The sequence below is a fragment of the Oncorhynchus keta genome, chromosome 17, assembly GCF_023373465.1.
Source record: "Oncorhynchus keta strain PuntledgeMale-10-30-2019 chromosome 17, Oket_V2, whole genome shotgun sequence".
Taxonomy (NCBI): Eukaryota; Metazoa; Chordata; class Actinopteri; order Salmoniformes; family Salmonidae; genus Oncorhynchus; species Oncorhynchus keta.
This window is the reverse complement of record NC_068437.1, coordinates 57,619,302-57,644,062: the sequence shown is the minus strand read 5'-3', so window position 1 is coordinate 57,644,062 and position 24,761 is coordinate 57,619,302. Positions and strand designations below refer to the sequence as shown.

The 24,761-nt window shown below is 47.8% G+C and overlaps 1 protein-coding gene and 1 long non-coding RNA gene across 4 annotated transcripts in view; both read right to left on the bottom strand.

Moving 5' to 3' along the window:
* The window catches only part of LOC127908480 (unconventional myosin-Vc-like), a 106,317-nt gene that overhangs the window by 25,554 nt on the left and 56,002 nt on the right, over nucleotides 1-24,761 (bottom strand). Inside the window, 13 exon segments of the mRNA XM_052467043.1 lie at nucleotides 1,248-1,428; nucleotides 5,701-5,764; nucleotides 8,133-8,391; nucleotides 8,963-9,109; nucleotides 9,253-9,418; nucleotides 15,209-15,420; nucleotides 15,836-15,947; nucleotides 16,195-16,281; nucleotides 16,910-17,007; nucleotides 17,252-17,295; nucleotides 17,298-17,333; nucleotides 17,336-17,381; nucleotides 24,649-24,732. Coding sequence (XP_052323003.1) covers nucleotides 1,248-1,428; nucleotides 5,701-5,764; nucleotides 8,133-8,391; nucleotides 8,963-9,109; nucleotides 9,253-9,418; nucleotides 15,209-15,420; nucleotides 15,836-15,947; nucleotides 16,195-16,281; nucleotides 16,910-17,007; nucleotides 17,252-17,295; nucleotides 17,298-17,333; nucleotides 17,336-17,381; nucleotides 24,649-24,732 — 1,536 coding nt within the window.
* Nucleotides 188-1,243, bottom strand: LOC127908505 (uncharacterized). 3 transcript variants are annotated; one of them, XR_008067508.1, is made up of 6 exons: nucleotides 1,158-1,237; nucleotides 1,027-1,111; nucleotides 928-973; nucleotides 673-888; nucleotides 586-619; nucleotides 188-539 (listed from the first exon to the last, which is right to left on the bottom strand). It is a non-coding gene; the product is annotated as an uncharacterized LOC127908505 (long non-coding RNA). The 3 variants fall into 3 exon arrangements; XR_008067509.1 differs by lacking the exon at nucleotides 1,027-1,111 and having other exon boundaries at nucleotides 1,204-1,243; XR_008067510.1 differs by lacking the exon at nucleotides 1,027-1,111 and having other exon boundaries at nucleotides 1,119-1,158.

Sequence of the window (24,761 nt, the reverse complement as noted above, 5' to 3'; positions counted from 1 at the left end):
CAATCAATCAATCAATGAACTAACCAACCAATCAATCAATACATCAGTCAAGTCCTTCACCCTTTGGACCTCACCTTGACGTGCTTGGTGAGCTGTACGACCAATGACCTTCAACCTCACCTTGACGTGCTTGGTGAGCTGTACGACCAATGACCTTCAACCTCACCTTGACGTGCTTGGTGAGCTGTACGACCAATGACCTTCAACCTCACCTTAACATGCTTGTGAGCTGTACGACCAATGACCTTCAACCTCACCTTAACATGCTTGGTGAGCTGTACGACCAATGACCTTCAACCTCACCTTAACATGCTTGGTGAGCTGTACGACCAATGACCTTCAACCTCACCTTAACATGCTTGGTGAGCTGTACGACCAATGACCTTCAACCTCACCTTAACATGCTTGGTGAGCTGTACGACCAATGACCAATGACCTTCAACCTCACCTTAACATGCTTGTGAGCTGTACGACCAATGACCTTCAACCTCACCTTAACGTGCTTGGTGAGCTGTACGACCAATGACCTTCAACCTCACCTTAACATGCTTGGTGAGCTGTACGACCAATGACCTTCAACCTCACCTTGACGTGCTTGGTGAGCTGTACGACCAATGACCTTCAACCTCACCTTAACATGCTTGGTGAGCTGTACGACCAATGACCTTCAACCTCACCTTGACGTGCTTGGTGAGCTGTACGACCAATGACCTTCAACCTCACCTTAACGTGCTTGGTGAGCTGTACGACCAATGACCTTCAACCTCACCTTAACGTGCTTGGTGAGCTGTACGACCAATGACCTCACCTTAACGTGCTTGGTGAGCTGTACGACCAATGACCTTCAACCTCACCTTAACGTGCTTGGTGAGCTGTACGACCAATGACCTCACCTTGACGTGCTTGGTGAGCTGTACGACCAATGACCTTCAACCTCACCTTGACGTGCTTGGTGAGCTGTACGACCAATGACCTTCAACCTCACCTTAACGTGCTTGGTGAGCTGTACGACCAATGACCTTCAACCTCACCTTGACGTGCTTGGTGAGCTGTACGACCAATGACCTTCAACCTCACCTTAACGTGCTTGGTGAGCTGTACGACCAATGACCTTTAACCTCACCTTGACGTGCTTGGTGAGCTGTACGACCAATGACCTTTAACCTCACCTTGACGTGCTTGGTGAGCGGTACGACCAATGACCTCACCTTGACGTGCTTGGTGAGCTGTACGACCAATGACCTCACCTTGACGTGCTTGGTGAGCTGTATGACCTGGTCCTGTAGATCAGTGTTGACCTGCGCCCCCTCCTCAGTCTGTCTCTGCAGGCGGACTCTCTCCTCCTTCAGCCTCCTGTTCTCCTCCCTCAGAATCTCCACCTCCTTCTCATGGTCCTCCTTCTGCAGGTCAAGGTTGTTCTCTGCAATCCTGAGAAACTAAACTCGATCAATAGTGTCCTTTTCACAATACTGGACCATGACCTGACCCATACTGGACCTGAACCATTACTGTACTGGACCATTACTGTACTGGACCATTACTGGACCTGAACCATACTGGACCTGACCCATACTGTACCTGACCCATACTGTACCTGACCCATACTGGACCTGAACCATACTGGACCTGAACCATACTGGACCTGAACCATACTGGACCTGAACCATACTGGACCTGACCCATACTGGACCTGACCCATACTGGACCTGACCCATACTGGACCTGACCCATACTGGACCTGAACCATACTGGACCTGACCATTACTGGACCTGACCATTACTGACCTGAACCATTACTGGACCTGAACCATACTGGACCTGACCATTACTGTAGTGGACCATTACTGTAGTGGACCATTACTGTAGTGGACCATACTGGACCTGAACCATACTGGACCTGACCCATACTGGACCTGACCCATACTGGACCTGACCCATACTGGACCGGATCCATACTGACCTGAACCATACTGGACCGGATCCATACTGGACCAGAACCATACTGGACCTGAACCATACTGGACCGGATCCATACTGGACCTGACCATACTGGACCTGACCCATACTGGACCTGACCCATACTGGACCTGACCCATACTGACCTGAACCATACTGGACCTGAACCATACTGGACCTGACCCATACTGGACCTGACCCATACTGGACCTGACCCATACTGACCTGAACCATACTGGACCTGAACCATACTGGACCTGAACCATACTGGACCTGAACCATACTGGACCGATCCATACTGGACCTGAACCATACTGGACCGGATCCATACTGGACCTGAACCATACTGACCTGACCATACTGGACCGGATCCATACTGGACCGGATCCATACTGGACCGGACCCATACTGGACCTGACCCATACTGGACCTGACCCATACTGGACCTGACCCATACTGGACCTGACCCATACTGGACCTGACCATTACTGGACCTGACCATTACTGGACCTGAACCATACTGGACCTGACAAATACTGGACCTGACAAATACTGGACCTGACCCATACTGGACCTGAACCATACTGGACCTGACCCATACTGGACCTGACCATTACTGGACCTGAACCATACTGGATCTGAACCATACTGGACCTGAACCATACTGGACCTGAACCATACTGGACCTGACCCATACTGGACCTGACCCATACTGGACCTGAACCATACTGGACCTGACCATTACTGGACCTGAACCATACTGGACCTGACCATTACTGGACCTGAACCATACTGGACCTGACCATTACTGTAGTGGACCATACTGGACCTGATCCATACTGGTCCGGATCTATACTGGACCGGATCCATACTGGACCGGATCCATACTGGACCGGATCCATACTGGACCGGATCCATACTGGACCTGACCATACTGGACCTGACCCATACTGGACCTGACCCATACTGGACCTGACCCATACTGGACCTGACCCATACTGGACCGGATCCATACTGGACCTGACCCATACTGGACCTGACCCATACTGGACCTGAACCATACTGGACCTGACCCATACTGGACCTGACCCATACTGGACCTGACCCATACTGGACCTGACCCATACTGGACCGGACCCATACTGGACCTGACCCATACTGGACCATACTGGACCTGACCCATACTGGACCTGAACCATACTGGACCTGACCATACTGGACCTGACCCATACTGGACCATACTGGACCTGACCCATACTGGACCTGACCCATACTGGACCTGACCCATACTGGACCTGACCCATACTGGACCAGACCCATACTGGACCATACTGGACCAGACCCATACTGGACCTGACCCATACTGGACCTGAACCATACTGGACCGGAACCATACTGGACCGGAACCATACTGGACCGGAACCATACTGGTCCTGACCCATACTGGTCCTGACCCATACTGGACCTGACCATACTGGACCTGACCATACTGGACCTGAACCATACTGGACCTGAACCATACTGGACCTGACCCATACTGGACCTGACCCATACTGACCTGACCATACTGGACCTGACCCATACTGGACCTGACCCATACTGGACCTGACCCATACTGGACCATACTGGACCTGACCCATACTGATCATACTGGACCTGACCCATACTGGATCTGAACCATACTGGACCTGAACCATTCTGGACCTGAACCATACTGGACCTGAACCATACTGGACCTGAACCATACTGGACCATACTGGACCTGACCCATACTGGACCTGACCCATACTGGACCTGACCCATACTGGACCTGACCCATACTGGACCTGACCCATACTGGACCATACTGGACCTGACCCATACTGGACCTGACCCATACTGGACCTGAACCATACTGGACCTGAACCATACTGGACCTGAACCATACTGGACCTGACCCATACTGGACCTGACCCATACTGGACCTGACCCATACTGGACCCTGACCCATACTGGACCTGACCCATACTGGACCTGACCCATACTGGACCTGACCCATACTGGACCTGACCCATACTGAACCAGACCCATACTGAACCATACTGGACCTGACCCACTCTGGACCTGAACCACACTGGACCTGAACCACACTGGACCATACTGGACCTGACCCATACTGGACCTGACCCATACTGGACCTGGACCATACTGGACCTGACCCATACTGGACCTGACCCATACTGGACCTGACCCATACTGGACCTGGACCATACTGGACCTGGACCATACTGGACCTGACCCATACTGGACCTGACCCATACTGGACCTGACCCATACTGGACCTGAACCATACTGGACCGGATCCATACTGGACCTGACCCATACTGGACCTGACCCATACTGGACCTGACCCATACTGGACCTGACCCATACTGGACCGGATCCATACTGGACCGGACCATTACTGGACCGGACCTGACCATTACTGGACTGGACCTGACCCATACTGACCTGACCCTTACTGGACTGGACCTGACCATTACTGGACTGGACCTGACCCTTACTGACCTGACCCATACTGGACCTGACCCTTACTGGACTGGACCTGACCATTACTGGACCTGACCCATACTGGACCTGACCCTTACTGGACTGGACCTGACCATTACTGGACTGGACCCATACTGGACCTGACCCATACTGGACCGGACTGGACCCATACTGGACCTGACCATTACTGGACCTGACCATTACTGGACTGGACCTGACCATTACTGGACCTGACCCATACTGGACCAGACCCATACTGGACCATACTGGACCTGACCCATACTGGACCTGGACCATACTGGACCTGGACCATACTGGACCTGACCCATACTGGACCTGACCCATACTGGACCTGACCCATACTGGACCTGACCCATACTGGACCTGAACCATACTGGACCGGATCCATACTGGACCGGATCCATACTGGACCGGATCCATACTGGACCTGACCCATACTGGACCTGACCCATACTGGACCGGACCATTACTGGACCGGACCATTACTGGACCGGACCTGACCATTACTGGACTGGACCTGACCCATACTGGACCTGACCCTTACTGGACTGGACCTGACCATTACTGGACTGGACCTGACCATTACTGGACTGGACCTGACCATTACTGGACTGGACCTGACCCTTACTGGACCTGACCCATACTGGACCTGACCCTTACTGGACTGGACCTGACCATTACTGGACTGGACCTGACCCTTACTGGACTGGACCCATACTGGACCTGACCCATACTGGACCGGACTGGACCCATACTGGACCTGACCATTACTGGACCTGACCATTACTGGACTGGACCTGACCATTACTGGACCTGACCCATACTGGACCTGACCATTACTGGACCATACTGGACCTGACCCATACTGGACCTGGACCATACTGGACCTGACCATTACTGGACCATACTGGACCTGACCCATACTGGACCTGACCATTACTGGACCTGACCATTACTGGACTGGACCTGACCATTACTGGACTGGACCTGACCCTTACTGGACCTGACCCATACTGGACCTGACCCTTACTGGACTGGACCTGACCATTACTGGACTGGCTCAGATATTCCCACTGTTCCTGCTACTATGGTGGATGAGTAACCAGGCCAAGCCCAGTACAGCTTAGCTTGGTTTAGCTCGGCTCGGCCCAATAGTAAAAAAAAAACGGTATAGGTACACGAAGCAACTCTTACTTCCTCAATCTTTCTTCTCGTTCCAGATCTTCTTTCAGAGTCGTCTTGATTTGATCGAAGCCGTCTAGAAATTAAAGAAGTGAAACACATTATAAAATTACTATAAGGGGATAATATTCTGGACCCATACTTGTAGGTTTGGGTGATGTCAACCTCTGTCCAATCATGATTAAGTACCCATAAAACATGGTGATATAAAGATGGTAGCGCCCCTTATTGGCAAGAAATACTTTTTAAAAAGACAGCTAGCGCAAGCTCACATGCTCCGGGAGGGACGAGAGGATTCAAGACTAAATATATTTTGGAGCTAACTATTTTTTTTTTTCTCGTCGCCTCTGTTGGAGCTGTGTGTTTTTTTTTTATTTTACCTTTATTTAACCAGGCAAGCCAGTTAAGAACACATTCTTATTTTCAATGACGGCCTGGGAACAGTGGGTTAACTGCCTGTTCAGGGGCAGAACGACAGATTTGTACCTTGTCAGCTCGGGGGTTTGAACTCGCAACCTTCCGGTTACTAGTCAACGCTCTAACCACTAGGCTACCCTGTCTCGACGGATGGGCGAGGGTTGTAAAATCATCAAGGGCCCGGCTAAAGAACTCTGCTGTCCCCCACAACTGGCTGATTATTCATTTATGCAAATTTGTAGGTCTAGGCTTCTATATGTGTAGGTCTAGGCTTCTATATTTGTAGGTCTAGGCTTCTATATTTGTAGGTCTAGGCTTCTATATGTGTAGGTCTAGGCTTCTATATTTGTAGGTCTAGGCTTCTATATTTGTAGGTCTAGGCTTTATATTTGTAGGTCTAGGCTTCTATATGTGTAGGTCTAGGCTTCTATATGTGTAGGTCTAGGCTTCTATATTTGTAGGTCTAGGCTTCTATATTTGTAGGTCTAGGCTTCTATATTTGTAGGTCTAGGCTTCTATATTTGTAGGTCTAGGCTTCTATATTTGTAGGTCTAGGCTTCTATATTTGTAGGTCTAGGCTTCTATATTTGTAGGTCTAGGCTTCTATATTTGTAGGTCTAGGCTTCTATATTTGTAGGTCTAGGCTTCTATATTTGTAGGTCTAGGCTTCTATATTTGTAGGTCTAGGCTTCTATATTTGTAGGTCTAGGCTTCTATATGTGTAGGTCTAGGCTTCTATATGTGTAGGTCTAGGCTTCTATATTTGTAGGTCTAGGCTTCTATATTTGTAGGTGGGTTGTAGCCTACCTTGTTTAATAGTAGGCTATTGAAATAGGCCTACTACACACACAGTTTATTTTAGAAGTCTTTTGACTCCTCATTCGACATTTCCCATCTTCATATTGTTTGCTCAATTTCCCTTCTTGTTACCTGTAATATTTATCCTTCAAAATAAATCGGTGATAGAAAATGGCCGATAGAGAGACTGACTTTCAAAATGGTTCCCATTTGAAAACTGCAACTTTAGGACATTATCCACTTTAATTAGTATAGCCCATTTGGGAAAAAAAAAAAATCTTTGTAACTTTAGCTTGTATTTCAGGCTATTTTAATTAGTAGGATTCGTTTTTGGTAGTTTTTTTGGTTCACAACGGCAAGGAAGGATACATGCATCTATAATACACTAAGCTTTGCTCAACTGTAAAGCTTTGTTAAAAAAACAACAACTGCTTGTTCAATTGTTCTCTCTTGCTATTGGTTGTTTTAACTATTACCGTCAGCCTATTATGTCCTAGCTTATTCAAAACAATTTCAAACGGTCTGATAAATGTGTTGTTTGACCGTGAAGTAGCATGGAGGGTGAAGTCGCATGGAGGGTGAAGTCGCATGGAGGGTGAAGTCGCATGGAGGGTGAAGTCGCATGGAGGGTGAAGTAGCATGGAGGGTGAAGTCGCATGGAGGGTGAAGTCGCATGGAGGGTGAAGTCGCATGGAGGGTGAAGTCGCATGGAGGGTGAAGTAGCATGGAGGGTGAAGTAGCATGGAGGGAGAATGCCAGCCAGCATGCATAAAAACTGAAGTCATATTCATGTCAAATTGAGGGGACGAAAAATACAAAATGAGGCTTTTTTAAAATAGAGTATGTTATATGGCGAAAATCATTGACATTGAGAGAGGGAATTCTTTTTCGTTGACATTTTTCTCTACTCTTGCATTCTGTAAAATTGTTGATAACATATTTATTGCGGCTCTTTACGGCGTGGTGCCAGTTAAGTTGAAATGGGCTGTACAATGTTCTGTCGCATCACGATGTCGTCACCATCGAACGAGGGCTCTTAATTATCTTCGATATCCGACACTATCGAAAAATATCACCCAATATCACCCAATCCATATCCATAGCAACGGTGTTATCCAGCTCCGTGGACCAAGATCATATATGCCAGGGCAAGACCACCTTTTACATTTTTTTAATTTACGAGGTTTATAAAGAGAGAACAATCTGAGCCCTCATTTCCTTCCTCTTACCTTTCATCTCTGTTGCTGTATCTGCAAGCTTCTTTTCCAAGTCCTGTTTTTGCACGATGAACCCGTCTTTTTCCTGTTGAAGCTGGGCGATCGTCTTGGCGGCGTCCTCCTTGCTCTTCTTCTCTCGCTCCTCTAGCGAAGCCTTCTCAGTGGCTGATCTGCCCAGCTGGGCCTCCAGACTGTGCAGCTTGTCGAGACCTTGGGCGTGAGCACCGGCCAGACTTGTCAGCCTCTCGAGCAACCCACAGTTCTCTTTGCCCTGGAAGGACAGACGTCAAAGATATGCTATACAGTGGTGTTTGTTGACCTCACGAGTTGAGTGACTAAACACTACGGTCTAGTCAGAGTTCATGAGCTGAGACTAAGACCCAGACCAGAAAATGTATCCCATCCCACCAACACCATCTGCTACATTTCAAGTTAGCTGTGGAGTGAGTTTACAGTACACATTCTCTGTTACCCCACCTCCAGCCCACAAGACTCCACCCCCACTAACCCCACCTCATCCAACAAGACTCCACCCCCACTAACCCCACCTCATCCAACAAGACTCCACCCCACTAACCCCACCTCATCCAACAAGACTCCACCCCCACTAACCCCACCTCGTCCAACAAGACTCCACCCCACTAACCCCACCTCATCCAACAAGACTCCACCCCCACTAACCCCACCTCATCCAACAAGACTCCACCCCCACTAACCCCACCTCATCCAACAAGACTCCACCCCCACTAACCCCACCTCATCCAACAAGACTCCACCCCACTAACCCCACCTCTTCCAGGTCAGTGTTGTACTGTTTTTTTTTTTTTGGGGGGCGTTCTAACCTGATCCTCCAGTTTCTTCCTGAGCTGCTGGCACCGGTAGGAGAGCTGCACGTTGTGTACCAGGCGCCGCAAGGTCTGGAAGCGTCTCCTGGCGAGCCACGCCCGGGCATACTTCTGTAAGATCAGCGCTTTCTGCACCTCCACCATCTGAGAGTTGACACACACAGACGCATTAATAAAAACAGACTACTGACATCTAGTCAAATTCCCAATGCGGTCTCAGTTGGTAGATAATGTGTTGATAGCTACAGCTAAATCAAATCTATTTCAGATCTGACACAGCACAATACCTTTTTATAGCGTTTTCTGGCGATCCAGCCTCTAGTGAAGGCTTGGATGATGATCGAGGAGGAACGGACCATTCTAAAGATCTGTCTGGTGAGATGACCTCTCCAGTACCTCTGAATGACCACAGCAGCCCAGCCCTGTTTCAACGCTGCAGCCGTCACCGATTTACTAGATAGACGGGGAGAGACGACCACAACCCTTCTAATACGGATCTCAATATTCCCACAATGCCAAGGGAGGGGGAGGAGGAAGGGTGAAAAGAAGAAGAGGCTAACAGCATGTGATAACTACCATCTTTTGTGGATTGGGGTTATCAATCCTTGGTTCCAAATATTGGGGAAGATGTCGGAGCTGAGAATGATGTTAAAAGAGTTTAAGTATGGCCTCCTGGGTGGCGCAGTGGTCTAGGGCATTGCAGTGCCACCAGAGACTCTGGGTTCGCGCCCAGGCTCTGTCGCAGCCGGCCGTGACCGGTAGGTCCGTGGGCGGACGCACAATTGGCCTAGCGTCGTCCGGGTTAGGGAGGGTTTGGCCGGTAGGGACATCCTTGTCTCATCGCACACCGGGCGCAGTGCACGCTGACCAGGTCGCCAGGTGCACAGTGTTTCCTCCGACACATTGGTGCGGCTGGCTGGTTGGATGCACTCTGTGTTAAGAAGCAGTGCGGCTTGGTTGGGTTGTGTTTCGGAGGATGTATTGCTTTCGACCTTAGTACAACTCCCGTACGGGCTCGGGAGAGACTAACAATTGGATACCACAAAATTGGGGGTAAAATTAAAATTGTAATTCATCAACACCACAGGCCTTTTTGGAAAATCCAGTCGTGGTCGTCTTTAATAGTTGATCATATATATATATATATATGGGTTTTCTGTTTGTTCTTTGTTATAGAGCCAAAACGACTGGAAAAGATAACTCTTTGTGCACGTTGTTTGTTTAGCGTTTTCCATTTTTCCCAGAAGTGGTTAGATTCCATGGACTCTGACATGCTGCTCCTCCTTTTTCCGTAGTGTATTTCTGTATTGTTTTAGTGATTCACCATAGTGAAGGCCGAGGCTCAGGTTCTCTGGGTCTCTATGTTTTTGGTTGGACAGGTTTCTGCATCAAACCGTTTGTCATTATTGTTAATTTTCTTAGGTTTGTCTGCTTTAAACATTTTTGATTTGATAGGGAAGTTGAAAAGGTCCAAATATACGGTTTAGTCTTTCTACTGCCACGTTTACACCGTCACTATTACAGTGAAATGTTTTGTCCAGGAAGTCGTCTCCAAGGGATTGAATTTGTTGTTTGTCTATTTGTTTTTTGGTAGGTTTCCACACTAGTTTCCTTCCATCTCTACATCAGCATCTCTTAATATTGTGCAGTTCCTTTGGCTTTGATGCCTCATGATTGAGTATTGCTCTGTTCAGGTAGACTGTGATTCAGCTGTGGTCCGACAGGGGTGACTGTTAACTGTGGTCCGACAGGGGTGACTGTTAACTGTGGTCCGACAGGGGTGACTGTTAACTGTGGTCCGACAGGGGTGACTGTTAACTGTGGTCCGACAGGGGTGACTGTTAACTGTGGTCCGACAGGGGTGACTGTTAACTGTGGTCCGACAGGGGTGACTGTTAACTGTGATCCGACAGGGGTGACTGTTAACTGTGATCCGACAGGGGTGACTGTTAACTGTGGTCCGACAGGGGTGACTGTTAACTGTGATCCGACAGGGGTGACTGTTAACTGTGACCCGACAGGGGTGACTGTTAACTGTGACCCGACAGGGGTGACTGTTAACTGTGACCCGACAGGGGTGACTGTTAACTGTGACCCGACAGGGGTGACTGTTAACTGTGACCCGACAGGGGTGACTGTTAACTGTGACCCGACAGGGGTGACTGTTAACTGTGACCCGACAGGGGTGACTGTTAACTGTGACCCGACAGGGGTGACTGTTAACTGTGACCCGACAGGGGTGACTGTTAACTGTGACCCGACAGGGGTGACTGTTAACTGTGATCCGACAGGGGTGACTGTTAACTGTGACCCGACAGGGGTGACTGTTAACTGTGACCCGACAGGGGTGACTGTTAACTGTGACCCGACAGGGTGACTGTTAACTGTGACCCGACAGGGGTGACTGTTAACTGTGACCCGACAGGGGTGACTGTTAACTGTGACCCGACAGGGGTGACTGTTAACTGTGACCCGACAGGGGTGACTGTTAACTGTGACCCGACAGGGGTGACTGTTAACTGTGACCCGACAGGGGTGACTGTTAACTGTGACCCTGACAGGGGTGACTGTTAACTGTGACCTGACAGGGGTGACTGTTAACTGTGATCCGACAGGGTGACTGTTAACTGTGATCCGACAGGGGTGACTGTTAACTGTGATCCGACAGGGGTGACTGTTAACTGTGATCCGACAGGGGTGACTGTTAACTGTGATCCGACAGGGGTGACTGTTAACTGTGATCCGACAGGGGTGACTGTTAACTGTGATCCGACAGGGGTGACTGTTAACTGTGATCCGACAGGGGTGACTGTTAACTGTGATCCGACAGGGGTGACTGTTAACTGTGATCCGACAGGGGTGACTGTTAACTGTGATCCGACAGGGGTGACTGTTAACTGTGATCGACAGGGGTGACGTTAACATCCGACAGGGTGACTGTTAACTGTGATCCGACAGGGTGACTGTTAACTGTGATCCGACAGGGGTGACTGTTAACTGTGATCCGACAGGGGTGACTGTTAACTGTGATCCGACAGGGGTGACTGTTAACTGTGATCCGACAGGGGTGACTGTTAACTGTGATCCGACAGGGGTGACTGTTAACTGTGATCCGACAGGGGTGACTGTTAACTGTGATCCGACAGGGGTGACTGTTAACTGTGATCCGACAGGGGTGACTGTTAACTGTGATCCGACAGGGGTGACTGTTAACTGTGATCCGACAGGGGTGACTGTTAACTGTGATCTGACAGGGGTGACTGTTAACTGTGATCTGACAGGGGTGACTGTTAACTGTGATCTGACAGGGGTGACTGTTAACTGTGATCTGACAGGGGTGACTGTTAACTGTGATCTGACAGGGGTGACTGTTAACTGTGATCTGACAGGGGTGACTGTTAACTGTGATCTGATAGGGGTGACTGTTAACTGTGATCTGATAGGGGTGACTGTTAACTGTGGTCTGATAGGGGTGACTGTTAACTGTGGTCTGATAGGGGTGTCAGTGGGGTGACTGTTAACTGTGATCTGATAGGGTGACTGTTAACTGTGATCTGACAGGGGTGACTGTTAACTGTGATCTGACAGGGGTGACTGTTAACTGTGATCTTATAGGGGTGACTGTTAACTGTGATCTGATAGGGGTGACTTAACTGTGATCTGATAGGGGTGACTGTTAATAATAATAATAATAATATATGCCATTTAGCAGACGCTTTTATCCAAAGCGACTTACAGTCATGTGTGCATACATTCTACGTATGGGTGGTCCCGGGGATCGAACCCACTACCCTGGCGTTACAAGCGCCATGCTCTACCAACTGAGCTACAGAAGGACCACTGTTAACTGTGATCTGATAGGGGTGACTGTTAACTGTGATCTGATAGGGGTGACTGTTAACTGTGATCTGATAGGGGTGACTGTTAACTGTGATCTGATAGGGGTGACTGTTAACTGTGATCTGATAGGGGTGACTGTTAACTGTGATCTGATAGGGGTGACTGTTAACTGTGATCTGATAGGGGTGACTGTTAACTGTGATCTGATAGGGGTGACTGTTAACTGTGATCTGATAGGGGTGACTGTTAACTGTGATCTGATAGGGGTGACTGTTAACTGTGATCTGATAGGGGTGACTGTTAACTGTGGTCTGATAGGGGTGACTGTTAACTGTGGTCTGATAGGGGTGACTGTTAACTGTGGTCTGATAGGGGTGACTGTTAACTGTGGTCTGATAGGGGTGACTGTTAACTGTGGTCTGATAGGGGTGACTGTTAACTGTGATCTGATAGGGGTGACTGTTAACTGTGATCTGATAGGGATGACTGTTAACTGTGATCTGATAGGGATGACTGTTAACTGTGATCTGATAGGGGTGACTGTTAACTGTGGTCTGATAGGGGTGACTGTTAACTGTGGTCTGATAGGGGTGACTGTTAACTGTGATCTGATAGGGGTGTCAGTGGGCTGACTTAACGCTCAGAGAGACTCTGGGTTGAGGTCAGTGATAAAGTAGTCTACAGTACTACTGCCAAGAGATGAGCTATAGGTGTACCTACCATACGAGTCTCAGTCTGTTGTAGTGGTTGTGAAGACACTCACCATATCAGTCTACTGTCTGTTGTAGTGGTTGTGAAGACACTAACCATATCAGTCTCAGTCTACTGTCTGTTGTAGTGGTTGTGAAGACACTAACCATATCAGTCTCAGTCTACTGTCTGTTGTAGTGGTTGTGAAGACACTCACCATATCAGTCTCAGTCTACTGTCTGTTGTAGTGGTTGTGAAGACACTCACCATATCTGTCTCAGTCTACTGTCTGTTGTAGTGGTTGTGAAGACACTCACCATATCAGTCTACTGTCTGTTGTAGTGGTTGTGAAGACACTCACCATATCTGTCTCAGTCTACTGTCTGTTGTAGTGGTTGTGAAGACACTCACCATATCTGTCTCAGTCTACTGTCTGTTGTAGTGGTTGTGAAGACACTCACCATATCAGTCTCAGTCTACTGTCTGTTGTAGTGGTTGTGAAGACACTCACCATATCAGTCTACTGTCTGTTGTAGTGGTTGTGAAGACACTCACCATATCTGTCTCAGTCTACTGTCTGTTGTAGTGGTTGTGAAGACACTCACCATATCAGTATCAGTCTACTGTCTGTTGTAGTGGTTGTGAAGACACTCACCATATCAGTCTACTGTCTGTTGTAGTGGTTGTGAAGACACTCACCATATCAGTCTCAGTCTACTGTCTGTTGTAGTGGTTGTGAAGACACTCACCATATCAGTCTCAGTCTACTGTCTGTTGTAGTGGTTGTGAAGACACTCACCATATCAGTCTCAGTCTACTGTCTGTTGTAGTGGTTGTGAAGACACTCACTGTATCAGTCTCAGTCTACTGTCTGTTGTAGTGGTTGTGAAGACACTCACCATATCAGTCTACTGTCTGTTGTAGTGGTTGTGAAGACACTCACCATATCAGTATCAGTCTACTGTCTGTTGTAGTGGTTGTGAAGACACTCACCATATCAGTATCAGTCTACTGTCTGTTGTAGTGGTTGTGAAGACACTCACCGTATCAGTATCAGTCTACTGTCTGTTGTAGTGGTTGTGAAGACACTCACCATATCTGTCTCAGTCTACTGTCTGTTGTAGTGGTTGTGAAGACACTCACCATATCAGTATCAGTCTACTGTCTGTTGTAGTGGTTGTGAAGACACTCACTGTATCAGTCTACTGTCTGTTGTAGTGGTTGTGAAGACACTCACTGTATCAGTCTACTGTCTGTTGTAGTGGTTGTGAAGACACTCACCATATCAGTCTACTGTCTGTTGTAGTGGTTGTGAAGACACTCACCGTATCAGTATCAGTCTACTGTCTGTTGTAGTGGTTGTGAAGACACTCACCATATCAGTCTACTGTCTGTTGTAGTGGTTGTGAAGACACTCACCGTATCAGTATCAGTCTACTGTCTGTTGTAGTGGTTGTGAAGACACTCACCATATCAGTCTCAGTCTACTGTCTGTTGTAGTGGTTGTGAAGACACTCACCATATCAGTCTCAGTCTACTGTCTGTTGTAGTGGTTGTGAAGACACTCACCATATCAGTCTCAGTCTACTGTCTGTTGTAGTGGTTGTGAAGACACTCACCGTATCAGTCTACTGTCTGTTGTAGTGGTTGTGAAGACACTCACCTTATCAGTATCAGTCTACTGTCTGTTGTAGTGGTTGTGAAGACACTCACCGTATCTGTCTCTGTCCGCGGACGTACTGTTGCAGGATGATGGCCGCCTCCCTCATACGGAGGAACTTCCTCCTGTGGCTCCACCCCCTCACATGCTTCTGGATGGTCACACACGCCCCTCGGAGACGGTCCAATCGCAGCTTCTCCAAGTACGCCACCTGACCCGCTCGGAAGAAGATCTTGGTCCGGCCAAACTTGTACTGGTTGGAGTCCTGGGAGGGGAAAGCGGTTTGCAAAAAGGACCTTTATATAAAAATAACAGATCGACCTGGAGATACGCCTCAACAGATTCACCAAGGAGACAGTTCAAGCGTTGTGTTTTAAAGCACATGCACAACTATTGCCTTTTCATCGATGTGGTCCTTCTGTAGCTCAGTTGGTAGAGCATGGCGCTTGTAACGCCAGGGTAGTGGGTTCGATCCCCGGGACCACCCATACGTAGAATGTATGCACACATGACTGTAAGTCGCTTTGAATAAAAGCGTCTGCTAAATGGCATATATTATATTATTAACGGGAGTCTTTCAACTAATATTCTAAAAGTTAAGAACACAGATCAGAAGATCTGCTATAAAAGCAAGCAGGGGGAAGGTTGACTCGTATCTCCTGTATATGTTCAACCCTCACCTGAATTAGCCTCTGCAGCACGGTCCTACAAGTCTGCTTCTTGTCGGTGAGAACCAGCTCCTGTTGGCTCATCAGTATACTGTACCGGCTGTAGAACTCTATGTACGTCCACCTGACCAATCAGAACACAGTTCAGTTAATACAAAAAGGTTAAGCTTGTAAGGACTGTTTCCCGGGACACAGATAAAAGTCCTGGACTAAAAAGCACTTTCAACAAAGATTCTCTAAAAAAAATGTTTTTTAAAGAGCATCGTTTTAGTCCAGGACTGATTCATCTGTACTCGGGGAAACTGGCCCGTAGATTTCACTGCTGTGTTACTGTTGGAAGTATGGAGGGGTGGATGCTGGTTTAGGATCACCTGGAGGGGTAGCTCTGAGCGCTGATGTGAATGGTCTCCAGGACTCCACACGCCCTCAGCTGCTGGACCACCCGCTTAGAGTCATACCTGACGAGACATAAAGACACACTCAGGATAATCAAGAAGACGTATTGAGAAACACCCCAGAGACACACTGGGATATCAAGATGACGTATTGAGAAACACCCCCGAGACACACTGGGATATCAAGATGACGTATTGAGAAACACCCCCGAGACACACTGGGATATCAAGATGACGTATTGAGAAACACCCCAGAGACACACTGGGATATCAAGATGACGTATTGAGAAACACCCCAGAGACACACTGGGATATCAAGATGACGTATTGAGAAACACCCCAGAGACACACTGGGATATCAAGATGACGTATTGAGAAACACCCCAGAGACACACTCCTGGGATATCAAGATGACGTATTGAGAAACACCCCAGAGACACAAAGACTTCAGAATGAACCTTTTGAAGAGACCGAAGTACTGGAGTCTTGCCACAGATTTCAAGCCCCATTTTACACATCATGCAATATTAAACTACAAATACAGTCCAGAGCTCGTAAGAGATTGATCTCTCATGAGACAGGGCACAGTGACAACACAGACTACAGTAGCAGAAGATGGTTTGCGGTTTTTAATGACCTCATCCCGACAGACGTAGAGTATCAAGTAGGTACCGTGCTCGGGCCTACTTACTCAAACGGCATCTTTTCCTCGTTGGGCTTGATGCAGCGTACGTAGTGAGGAGTGGTGGCGTTCAGCGTCTCCATCAGCAGGTACAGAGAACTGCGGAACTGAAAGGAAACACATCGTCACATACATAGAGAGGATACAGACAGACTTGTCACACACGGTCCAAGCTCTATTACACATACCAATCGCAAAAAAAAGATGGTCGGCTGAATGACTTTCATTTGACAATTTTTTTTTTTTTTTTTAAGTCTGTACAATATGTTGTTTTAATGATAAGTATAGTAATTCTGTGTGTGTGTTTATTGGTTTCTTTTCCAAGCGATGTAAACATGATTGGTCACCTACCTTCTCCCCCACGGTGGTCCTGAGATTCTTATTGATTGGCTTCACCCCGGTCGGGCAGGCCTCACTTTAATGCCTTTACTGCCCCTCCGCCTGGCTCCTCCTCCAGGAAGAAGTTGGCCAGGAGAGGAAACTGATAGGTGTCAGGGAATAGAATGAGTCATGCATAACAGTCCAGTATGTGTAACAGTTTTGCTTCTGTTCCTTCTCCGCGCCCGATACCTGGGCTCGAACCAGGGACCCTCTGCACACAATCAACAACAGCCACCCACGAAGCATCGTTACCCATCGCTCCACAAAAGCCGCGGCCCTTCGCAGAGCAAAAGGGGGAACAACTACTTCCAAGGTCTCCGAGCGAGTGACGTCACCGATTGAAAAGCTATTAGCGTGTGCACCGCCGCTAACTTAGCTAGCCGTTTCACATCGGTTACACTAGCACCACCGCTAACTAAGCTAGCCATTTCACATCGGTTACACTCGCACCACCGCTAACTAAGCTAGCCATTCCACATCGGTTACACTAGCACCACCGCTAACTAAGCTAGCCATTCCACATCGGTTACACTCGCACCACCGCTAACTAAGCTAGCCATTCCACATCGGTTACACTCGCACCACCGCTAACTAAGCTAGCCATTCCACATCGGTTACACTAGCACCACCGCTAACTAAGCTAGCCATTCCACATCGGTTACACTCGCACCACCGCTAACTAAGCTAGCCATTCCACATCGGTTACACTCGCACCACCGCTAACTAAGCTAGCCATTTCACATCGGTTACACTAGCACCACCGCTAACTAAGCTAGCCATTCCACATCGGTTACACTCGCACCACCGCTAACTAAGCTAGCCATTCCACATCGGTTACACTCGCACCACCGCTAACTAAGCTAGCCATTCCAATATGTTTAAAACATGTAATAAGACTAGAATGTAGAGTGTGCATAACTTTATTTTAAGTAAACATGAAATAGACATGAAATGGGCACATCTTGGTTCCTGGAGCAAAGACCTTGTACTACGGTGAAGGATTTCAGCCAATGAGGACGGCCGCTGCGGTCGTAGTGCACGTGACACCAGAAGAGGACTGGCCACCTCTCATAGCCTGGTTCCTCTCTAGGTTTCTTCCTAGGTTTGGCCTTTCTAGGGAGTTTTTCCTAGCCACCGTGCTTCTACACCTGCATTGCTTGCCGTTTGGGGTTTCAGGCTGGGTTTCTGTACAGCACTTTGAGATATCAGCTGATGTAAGAAGGGCTTTATAAATACATTTGATTTGAAATTACATTTTTTTTTTTTTTAAAGAGTCAATCAGAACTTGCCACTGGGTTGGCATGACTTTCAACACTACTGCCACTGGGTTGGCATGACTTTCAACACTACTGCCACTGGGTTGGCATGACTTTCAACACTACTGCCACTGGGTTGGCATGAATTTAAATACTACTGGCATAACTTTAAACACTACTGCCACTGGGTTGGCATGACTTTAAACACTACTGCCACTGGGTTGGCATGACTTTCAACACTACTGCCACTGGGTTGGCATGACTTTCAACACTACTGCCACTGGGTTGGCATGACTTTAAATACTACTGGCATAACTTTAAATACTACTGCCACTCGGTTGGCATAACTTTAAACACTACTGCCACTGGGTTGGCATGACTTTCAACACTACTGCCACTGGGTTGGCATGACTTTCAACACTACTGCCACTGGGTTGGCATGACTTTCAACACTACTGCCACTGGGTTGGCATGACTTTCAACACTACTGCCACTGGGTTGGCATGACTTTCAACACTACTGCCACTGGGTTGGCATGACTTTCAACACTACTGCCACTGGGTTGGCATGAATTTAAATACTACTGGCATAACTTTAAATACTACTGCCACTCGGTTGGCATAACTTTAAACACTACTGCCACTGGGTTGGCATGACTTTCAACACTACTGCCACTGGGTTGGCATGACTTTCAACACTACTGCCACTGGGTTGGCATGACTTTCAACACTACTGCCACTGGGTTGGCATGACTTTCAACACTACTGCCACTGGGTTGGCATGACTTTCAACACTACTGCCACTGGGTTGGCATGACTTTCAACACTACTGCCACTGGGTTGGCATGACTTTCAATATTACTGCCACTGGGTTGGCATGACTTTCAATATTACTGCCACTGGGTTGGCATGACTTTCAACACTACTGCCACTGGGTTGGCATGACTTTCAACACTACTGCCACTGGGTTGGCATGACTTTCAACACTACTGCCACTGGGTTGGCATGACTTTAAATACTACTGGCATAACTTTCAACACTACTGCCACTGGGTTGGCATGACTTTAAACACTACTGCCACTGGGTTGGCATGACTTTCAACACTACTGCCACTGGGTTGGCATGACTTTCAACACTACTGCCACTGGGTTGGCATGAATTTAAATACTACTGGCATAACTTTAAACACTACTGCCACTGGGTTGGCATGACTTTCAACACTACTGCCACTGGGTTGGCATGACTTTCAATATTACTGCCACTGGGTTGGCATGACTTTCAACACTACTGCCACTGGGTTGGCATGACTTTCAACACTACTGCCACTGGGTTGGCATGACTTTCAACACTACTGCCACTGGGTTGGCATGACTTTAAATACTACTGGCATAACTTTCAACACTACTGCCACTGGGTTGGCATGACTTTAAACACTACTGCCACTGGGTTGGCATGACTTTCAACACTACTGCCACTGGGTTGGCATGACTTTCAACACTACTGCCACTGGGTTGGCATGACTTTCAACACTACTGCCACTGGGTTGGCATGACTTTAAATACTACTGGCATGACTTTAAACACTACTGCCACTGGGTTGGCATGACTTTCAACACTACTGCCACTGGGTTGGCATGACTTTCAACACTACTGCCACTGGGTTGGCATGACTTTCAACACTACTGCCACTGGGTTGGCATGAATTTAAATACTACTGGCATAACTTTAAACACTACTGCCACTGGGTTGGCATGACTTTCAACACTACTGCCACTGGGTTGGCATGACTTTCAACACTACTGCCACTGGGTTGGCATGACTTTCAACACTACTGCCACTGGGTTGGCATGACTTTAAATACTACTGCCACTGGGTTGGCATGACTTTAAACACTACTGCCACTGGGTTGGCATGAATTTAAATACTACTGGCATAACTTTAAACACTACTGCCACTGGGTTGGCATGACTTTCAACACTACTGCCACTGGGTTGGCATGACTTTCAACACTACTGCCACTGGGTTGGCATGACTTTCAACACTACTGCCACTGGGTTGGCATGACTTTAAATACTACTGGCATAACTTTCAACACTACTGCCACTGGGTTGGCATGACTTTCAACACTACTGCCACTGGGTTGGCATGACTTTCAACACTACTGCCACTGGGTTGGCATGACTTTCAACACTACTGCCACTGGGTTGGCATGACTTTCAACACTACTGCCACTGGGTTGGCATGAATTTAAATACTACTGGCATAACTTTAAACACTACTGCCACTGGGTTGGCATGACTTTCAACACTACTGCCACTTGGTTGGCATGACTTTCAACACTACTGCCACTGGGTTGGCATGACTTTAAATACTACTGCCACTGGGTTGGCATGACTTTCAACACTACTGCCACTGGGTTGGCATGAATTTAAATACTACTGGCATAACTTTAAACACTACTGCCACTGGGTTGGCATGACTTTCAACACTACTGCCACTGGGTTGGCATGACTTTCAACACTACTGCCACTGGGTTGGCATGACTTTCAACACTACTGCCACTGGGTTGGCATGACTTTAAATACTACTGGCATAACTTTCAACACTACTGCCACTGGGTTGGCATGACTTTAAACACTACTGCCACTGGGTTGGCATGACTTTCAACACTACTGCCACTGGGTTGGCATGACTTTAAACACTACTGCCACTGGGTTGGCATGACTTTCAACACTACTGCCACTGGGTTGGCATGACTTTCAACACTACTGCCACTGGGTTGGCATGACTTTCAACACTACTGCCACTGGGTTGGCATGACTTTCAACACTACTGCCACTGGGTTGGCATGAATTTAAATACTACTGGCACTGGGTTGGCATGACTTTCAACACTACTGCCACTGGGTTGGCATGACTTTCAACACTACTGCCACTGGGTTGGCATGAATTTAAATACTACTGCCACTCGGTTGGCATGAATTTAAATACTACTGGCATAACTTTAAATACTACTGCCACTGGGTTGGCATGACTTTAGACAATTGAGACTTTTTATAAACAAAAGACCATCTAGGAGCCTGGACCCGAACTCCACCCGGACCATCTAGGAGCCTGGACCATGACACCACCCAGACCATCTAGGAGCCTGGACCATGACACCACCCAGACCATCTAGGAGCCTGGACCATGACACCACCCAGACCATCTAGGAGCCTGGACCATGACACCACCCAGACCATCTAGGAGCCTGGACCATGACACCACCCAGACCATCTAGGAGCCTGGACCCAGACCATCTAGGAGCCTGGACCATGACACCACCCAGACCATCTAGGAGCCTGGACCATGACACCACCCAGACCATCTAGGAGCCTGGACCCGGACCATCTAGGAGCCTGGACCATCTAGGAGCCTGGACCATCTAGGAGCCTGGACCATGACACCACCCAGACCATCTAGGAGCCTGGACCATGACACCACCCAGACCATCTAGGAGCCTGGACCATGACACCACCCAGACCATCTAGGAGCCTGGACCATGACACCACCCAGACCATCTAGGAGCCTGGACCATGACACCACCCAGACCATCTAGGAGCCTGGACCATGACACCACCCAGACCATCTAGGAGCCTGGACCATGACACCACCCAGACCATCTAGGAGCCTGGACCATGACACCACCCAGACCATCTAGGAGCCTGGACCATGACACCACCCGGACCATCTAGGAGCCTGGACCCAGACTCCACCCGGACCATCTAGGAGCCTGGACCATGACCATCTAGGAGCCTGGACCATGACCATCTAGGAGCCTGGACCATGACCATCTAGGAGCCTGGACCATGACCATCTAGGAGCCTGGACCATGACACCACCCAGACCATCTCGGAGCCTGGACCATGACACCACCCAGACCATCTCGGAGCCTGGACCATGACACCACCCAGACCATCTCGGAGCCTGGACCATGACACCACCCAGACCATCTAGGAGACTGGACCATGACACCACCCAGACCATCTAGGAGCCTGGACCCTCTTCATATTTACAGGTTGCGTTAAGATCTTGACTCAGGTCATACCTCCCATCCTCTCTTTCATCATCGTACGGTTGTCTGTACTGCCAGGGGGTGTTGTCAGTTGTAATCTTGAAACCATTCATTTCAACTGCACTCTTAGATCTGATATTGTTAGCTCAAAATAAAAGCCCACTGTGGTCTTTGCTCACCTAGTGCTATTAGTTCAAATGTGACTTCCATAAACTTGAATAGCCCCTCGGTTTTCAAATCACGTAGAGGCCCATGATCACTCTGTATGAACTGCACAGATCTACAGCTGAGGTGGGAGACTCTGTCCATAGGACAACAATCAGTCGTATATTGCACAAATCTGGCCTTTATGGAAGAGTGGCAAGAAGAAAGCCATTTCTTAAAGATATCCATAAAAAGTGTCGTTTAAAGTTTGCCACAAGCCACCTGGGAGACACACCAAACATGTGGAAGAAGGTGCTCTGGTCAGATGAAACCAAAATTGAACTTTTTCGCAACAATGCAAAACGTTATGTTTGGCGTAAAAGCAACACAGCTCATCACCCTGAACACACCATCCCCACTGTCAAACATGGTGGTGGCAGCATCATGGTTTGGGCCTGCTTTTCTTCAGCAGGGACAGGGAAGATGGTTAAAATTGATGGGAAGATGGATGGAGCCAAATACAGGACCAATCTGGAAGAAAACCTGATGGAGTCTGCAAAGACCTGAGACTGGGACGGAGATTTGTCTTCCAACAAGACAATGATCCAAAACATAAAGCAAAATCTACAATGGAATGGTTCAAAAATAAACATATCCAGGTGTTAGAATGGCCAAGTCAAAGTCCAGACCTAAATCCAATCGAGAATCTGTGGAAAGAACTGAAAACTGCTGTTCACAAATGCTCTCCATCCAACCTCACTGAGCTCGAGCTGTTTTGCAAGGAGGAATGGGAAAAAATTTCAGTCTCTCGATGTGCACAACTGATACCAGACATGAGGACTCCTTGCTGTCCCCAGTACACCTGGCCATGCTCCTGCTCCAGTTTCAACTGTTCTGCCTTACTATTATTCAACCATGCTAGTCATTTATGAACATTTGAACATCTTGGCCACGTTCTGTTATAATCTCCACCGGCACAGCCAAAAAGAGGACTGGCCACCCCACATATGCTCTCTCTAATTCTCTCTTTCTTTCTCTCTCTCTCGGAGGACCTGAGCCCTAGGACAGTGCCCCAGGACTACCTGACATGATGGCTCCTTGCTGTCCCCAGTCCACCTGACTGCTGCTGCTCCGGGTTCAACTGTTCTGCCTTATTATTATTCGACCATGCTGGTCATTTATGAACATTTGAACATCTTGGTCATGTTCTGTTATAATCTCTACCCGGCACAGCCAGAAGAGGACTGGCCACCCCACATAGCCCGGTTCCTCTCTAGGTTTCTTCCTAGGTTTTGGCCTTTCTAGGGAGTTTTTTCCTAGCCACCGTGCTTTTACACCTGCATTGTTTGCTGTTTGGGGTTTTAGGCTGGGTTTCTGTACAGCACTTTGAGATATCAGCTGATGTACGAAGGGCTATATAAATAAATTTGATTTGATTTGATTTGATTTGATAGAGACATACCCCAAGCGACTTACAGCTGTAATCGCAGCAAAAGGTGGCGCTACAAAGTATTAACTTAAGGGGGCTGAATAATTTTGCACGCCCAATTTTTCAGTTTTTGATTTGTTAAAAAAAAAGTTTGAAATATCCAATAAATGTCATTCCACTTCATGATTGTGTCCCACTTGTTGTTGATTCTTCACAAAAAAACAGTTTTATATCTTTATGTTTGAAGCCTGAAATGTGGCAAAAGGTCGCAAAGTTCAAGGGGGCCAAATACTTTCACAAGGCACTGTATATATATATATATATATTTTTTTTGTGTGCGTTTAATGTGCATTTTATATTGTATTATACAGGACCCATTTGGAAAAGAGACTTAGGTCTAAATAAGTCTTCCCTAAAGGTTAAATAAATAAATAAAATGTAATAAGCATGTTAAGAAACACACTGAGAAGGAGAGGTCAGTCCATACCTTACTGGTTCTCATGGTGTCTATCAGCTCTTCATACAGTGTATCTCTGTTCTTCTCTAGAAAGCCCCAGCACTGATATTCTACCTGTATTGGCACAACACAGATTTTCAAAG